General features: G+C 30.6%; 1 protein-coding gene across 2 annotated transcripts in view; it reads right to left on the reverse strand.

Annotated features, from left to right (window-relative positions):
• LOC143229297 (uncharacterized) overlaps window positions 1-5,497 on the reverse strand; it is a 99,343-nt gene extending 93,846 nt beyond the window's left edge. The window contains exon 1 of one of the 2 annotated variants that reach the window (XM_076461429.1): window positions 5,030-5,497. In XM_076461429.1, coding sequence (XP_076317544.1) covers window positions 5,030-5,055 — 26 coding nt within the window. In that variant the 5' untranslated portion in view covers window positions 5,056-5,497. The remainder of the gene's footprint in view (window positions 1-5,029) is intronic. The other variant, XM_076461430.1, reaches the window with a different exon arrangement.
• Between the last annotated feature and the right edge of the window lie 503 nt (window positions 5,498-6,000).

Below are 6,000 nucleotides of genomic sequence, written 5' to 3' on the forward strand. Positions count from 1 at the left end.
ACTGACAAATACAAATGTTTTTCCAAAGTTTATATATTTTCCTAAACAATGGCTGTGGCATGAGAATTGAATAGATTGATAGCCACACACCATTTGTTGCATCATTCTGACACTGCACTGAGTGATATTTAGATCACATATCAAAACACAAGTGTATGATTTAAGGAAGGAGATGGGATATCATTCACAAACATGCTGTATAATGTTGGGCTTAATTTAATACTGACCATTAGAGGACATCAGTTGCAAATGTGAAAGGTCTGGAGGTTACTTTATCGATCTCAATTGCAGCTGTTCTGTTTTTAAGGAGGTTGGACATCTAGTGTACAAAAGTCATGGGCTGTGTAATTATTTATTACTTTATAACAGTCTGTTATGCTATACAGCTGTTTTTATGTGTAGAGAGGCAGCTAAGGTTGCATGTTTTTTATAGAAACTGCAACAGAAGGTTTCAATAAGTCTAAGAAAATAATCAGTGGTTTGTCTATATTTTCTGCCTGAATTCCATATGTTATTATTAATGTTTTTAGTTTCTAAGTAAGCATTTAAGTTGTTCATGGTTAATTTTTTTCATCAATTTACCAAGGGTATTTAGCAAGCTTAAGGGTTTATAGCTGCCAAAATTAGTTATTATTTTTCTTGGGGATTACCTTAACACTGGCCTGCAAATTTAAACTTCATAAAAGTTGTTTTGGTTTTAATAACAGATTATAAATAATTCAGCTATGCAAGTTTCAAAAAAAAATTTTCATCATGTAAGTATCGTGTAATTTTTTTACAAATGGGGGAAAAAACTCTTACATAAGTTATTATTTCTTTTATCACAATGAACATTTTTTATTATTAGGTTGTCCAGAATTCTGGCATGTTGCCTTGGGGGTTGCAAAACTTACTCTGAATAGAGTTGAAACAGCAAACAATTAAAACTTTCATCTGATTTTCCTCTACAACTTCAAATTTTGACAAAGAGCTACCGAAACTACATGGAACATCAACCAGGCATTCAGCCATGGATCTGTTACTGAACGTACAGTTCAACATTGGTTTCAAAGGTTTTGACATGGAGATGAAAGTGTTGAAGACCACAAAGGTTGTGGAATAAAGTCATCCTTAGATGAAAACACATTAAGGGAAGCAGTTGAGACAGATCCTCATACAACAGTAAGTGAACCTGAAGTGAAGCTAAACAGAAGCAAATCAAGCATTGCCAACCACCTGAGTAGAAAGATGAAACAAATGGATAAGTGGGTTCTACATGAGCTAACTGAAGATCAACAAAATCAGCTTTATGAGATTTGTCAAGAAAAATGCTCCAAAAATTAAAGGAATGGAGAATCAAGAGTCTGCCTCATCCATCTTGTTTCCTTACAGATTTTCATTTTTTCAAGCACTTTGACCAATTTTTGAAAAATAAATGCTTTCAAAACCATGAAGCTGCAAAAAAAGCTTTAAAGGTGTTTACTGACCACAGAAACAAAAGTGTGTTGAAGCAAATGGTGCTTATTTTGATTAAAGCATGTTTTACACTTTTCCAAACCTAATAAAACTCCCTAGCCAAAATATACAACACAAACATCAAGAACTTCACATTGAAATGTGTTCTTTAAAATTACACATTCAAACACGTACATAAAACGAGTACTTTTAATTACATTATTCTTTTGATTTTTAATATATCTGGACACCAGGGATTTCCTAACATAGACTGCAAAACTATATGAGCCAAATCTAACCTCATCTCTAAATTTTCTCTTCAAGTATATTCTGAATAAGTACATTTCCTTTATGTCAATAATTTGTACATCTTGTGCAAAGAGTTTTTCTACATTGAAGGCGACTTCTATATTTCTTTGGCTGAAATTCTGTGGTTACTTGCTGTTCACAACACTCCATCCTCTTTTTTCCTTTTTTATGTTTGTCACACCACAACTGGTCTGAATGAATCTATAGCCAGTGGTTGTCAACATTTTAAGCACAACCAAATGTGACCCCATTTCAGCAAAAATGATTCACTTATGTAAAAATACATATGTTTTATGAAAAATCTGTACACAGTGAATTTAAAAATTCTGTGTACAGGTATTACTGTAGAACACATAAAAATTTCAAGACAACAAAACCATTGCAGGTCTGTGTAATTGTTAATTTCCAAATAAATGGGTAATATCCTTACAACAACAATATATTACAAATTGTCAATAAATGGTTTATGATTTTGTTGGATAGGTTTTTCAGGATTCAATTGTTAATTCCATCCTCTCTTGGGGCTTTATGTTTCATTTTCTCAAGGTTAATTTTGATTTCTGCCAAAGTAATAGAGCAGGTAAACAGATCAATAAAACTGGAAATCTGTGATATAGAAACCAGAAAATTTGGTGAATCATGTTGATCAGTTAATTATTACAAATGTATTGATTTACACTGTTCAAATTATGTGTGTCAAACAAGGTGAGATTATAAAGGTGTTTTAAAAATATTGGGTGAAAAGTTCAGATTGTTTGTCATTAGTAGTTAAAGTGTTGTTATTATACTGAATTTTATTTGTGTTGTTTGTAATAGATAAAAATCCACCAGCATTTGTAAGGGTTGGGTTTGGATTTATCTGTTGGTAAGTAGAAGAATACCCAGTTATTATTATGTTGTTGTAATATAAGTTTCTTAATATTATTATATTCATGATATTAATGAGTGGTTTAAGCATAATATTACGGGTTCATATGAAGTCATGTCCGAGTTGTCTGTAGGTAATTATTAATGCATGAATTTTGGGAATAAGTTTCCATCATCATAGGTTAGGATTTGTTACTCTGATAGGGTTTATTTCCTTAATGGCTTAGGTTATTGCATTGATTACATAAGAGGCATAATTATCAATTTTGGTTTAGTTGTTCACAGCTGTGATGTGACTTATTTAAAGGCTTGGAGGTTCAGGACTCCATGGTTTGTAAACATGACCTGTATAAATGTTAGCTCACTCTGCACTGAACACCTGGAACACATTTTAAATAATAATAATAATAAATGGAAGAGGGAAGACACCTGTGGAAAGAAATGTTTCTATCCTATGGACAATTTGCTAGAATGTATTAGAAGTACTTTGTGAAGAGTAGGAAGGAGTTCCATGCACAAAACTTGGAATCTTGTTTCACCTAGCACAACCTTGTAATGATTGGATAAGTATATTTGCCAGTCACTTTGTGATTAAAAATTTAACATTTGCATTACATACACAGTTATTAAAAACATATACTGCACAATAAAAAAAATTGGCTCAAGAATCCAAAAATTATATCTGTTACTTCCAGCAACAGTATTGATCTTTTGATGATAAAAATTCTGCTATTTTTCAAAGATTTTCTAAATTTCTTGATACAGTATATTTCCTTTGGTTTGTGTTTTAAAAGACATGTTGTATTTTAAACAATTAATAACTCCAAAGCTGTGGAATTTTCATAAATTTTCTGCTATGGTGCAATATGAGTTGCATTAAATGAATGCCTGACAAAATATAAACAGATATGCAGCTACGACTAGCCAATCATTGAGGTATATCAAACTATATTGGTCTATTAGCAATAGGTGTGTTAATTGCTATGACAACAGATTTTTCAACTTGGTATACAAAACGTGTGTGGCTGTTCATTCCAATAAACTACTAATAGCACTTTATGATTCACATTTTCTTCATTGCTAGTATCCCACTAACAGTTTCCAGATTCACATTCCCTACTCAACATACCTTACAGAATATTATGCTGTTGTCTTCATCATAATGTAACCAGTTGTTGTCCTACTCCCACCCACCTCTATAAAAACACTTCCTCTTTTTCCTTTTCATAGTCACAGTCCCATCACCTTTTTTTTTTAATCAACATTTGATTCATTTAAGAAAATGTTTAATTTTGGGTAATTTTTATGTAATTTGTGTGACTTTTATGCCCTGTTCACCATGACTTTGACTAAATATCTTTTGGAAACAGTGGTCTGTTACAGGTAAGCAACAATCTGGTGATATCTATAAAATGCAAGTGATCCCAAAAATAAATTATTTAATTATTTATTTTGATACATTTAGCTCAACACCATTTAAGCCAATTTAAAGCATGTGCATGTTTTTCATATGTTGTCAATTTAAGGATATTCCTTATTGCAAATTCAAATTCATGAATGATTAATCAACAGCTGTTTTAGGATGTGAAGAAAACTGATTGCCATAAAGTTAGTGGTAATATAAATTGAATAATTTTTTCCATCTCTTCACCAAAAGTGTTTGACATTTTATTGACAAATATGTGACATCTAGATGGTAATGGATTATATAGGAAGAAAAGCTTATAACCAGATTTTGTCTTGATATCCAATTAGTGTCAAATAAACATGCTAGGCCAACATGTATTAGTATGATCAGTCCTACTACCATAAAATTACTGAAATCATAAGCAAAATAAGATTAAATGGTCTCTATCTAAACAATACCATAAGTCTGTTAGACGAATATCTTGAAAATTTATCAATGACAGCTCAACTTAAGGAACAAAATCAACTTTAAGTAGTTCGTTCAGTTTTTCTGAATTTACCGATATACGAATTACTACAATCACGCTGCGATGTCTTTAAAAGGTTACTACAAACTACAATATGGCAAACCCTTCATGATATATGTTTAAACTTAACAGTTTAAAGCTACAACCTCTCACAACCTAATGATAAATTTTAAATCGTTTTGTCATTTATTTTTTTAATTTTAGGCCATTATAACTGAGTAACAAAAGGTACGTGAAAACACAAGTACAGCGCTAAACTTACGACACATCGACAATTTGAAAATAAGATCGTTTTTATAAAATTACACTTTACAGGATAAATCTGCAAGTTACAAATTTTTCTTTCTTTGGAAGCTCAAACTGTTAACAATTTGTGTCTTTTTAAATCGCTTTTAAAACTAATATTAGTAGTACTAGTAGTAAGATTTCATGTTTCAAACTTATACCCAGAAAATTTGTAGAAAATACGTAAAACATATTCTTACCTGTCTGGTATATTTGTTGATGGCATGGTTGTTGTATGTTTTAAGGCCAAAACCACGAAAATAAGTATATTTAGATCTAAAAAAATTACTAAAACGTATGGAAACTAATAAATGAAAAAAGTTCAACAATATGTATCGTTAAGCCTAACTTTCATCAAACAAGATGCCAACAAACAACCACGAGATGTGCCATATTACTATATGCAGTTTGATTTTCTTTTTTCACATTTAGCTTAATATAATACTGAAATTTATTTATTGGTTCAAAACCAAAATTATTGACCTTTAATTCTGTAGATTAAAAAGTAAAAATATTTAATTAAAACAGAATTGACGATAAATTACAAGATTAAATCTTTGGACATAATTGCTTAGAGTTTGCACAAGCTCATAAAAGAAAGAAAGAAAAAGAACATCAAAACTTGGTCACAAAAAGGACTACTAAGATCAGGTCTTTTCCTATGAAAACTGCTTAGATTTCACGGGGAAGGAAGATAAAATTTGCCACTTTGTTAACGATTTTTTTATTAATACTGCTGGAATAAATAGCTCCTTTGTTATTTTTTTGTATTCCACACAAGTCAAAGTAATATCTTTGTTGAAATCAAAGGATTTGCACAAAACTTTGCAAGTAAATCTTGAAAAACAAGAATAAGTATAGAAGCTAAAATGTAAATACAATCAGTTATCTATAGTGGTAAATTGAAGAATTAAAGTTAGGTTGAATCAAAAAGAGAAACGCATATGTTTTGTTTTTCGAATAGGATATAACAATATTAGTAATGTAATAAGTATATTTTATTACAATTTATAACCTTTTCAATAGGTAAGATTAGTTTTTAGAACAGGTACGACGTTTCGACCACTGGTGTGATTATTATCATATACAAAAGATTTTACAGCAAATATTTGATAACAATAGCACAAGTGACTGAAACGTTGTACTTGTTCTAAGAACTAATCTTACTTAC

Source organism: Tachypleus tridentatus, chromosome 10 (genome assembly GCF_004210375.1).
Source record: "Tachypleus tridentatus isolate NWPU-2018 chromosome 10, ASM421037v1, whole genome shotgun sequence".
NCBI classification, from domain to species: Eukaryota; Metazoa; Arthropoda; class Merostomata; order Xiphosura; family Limulidae; genus Tachypleus; species Tachypleus tridentatus.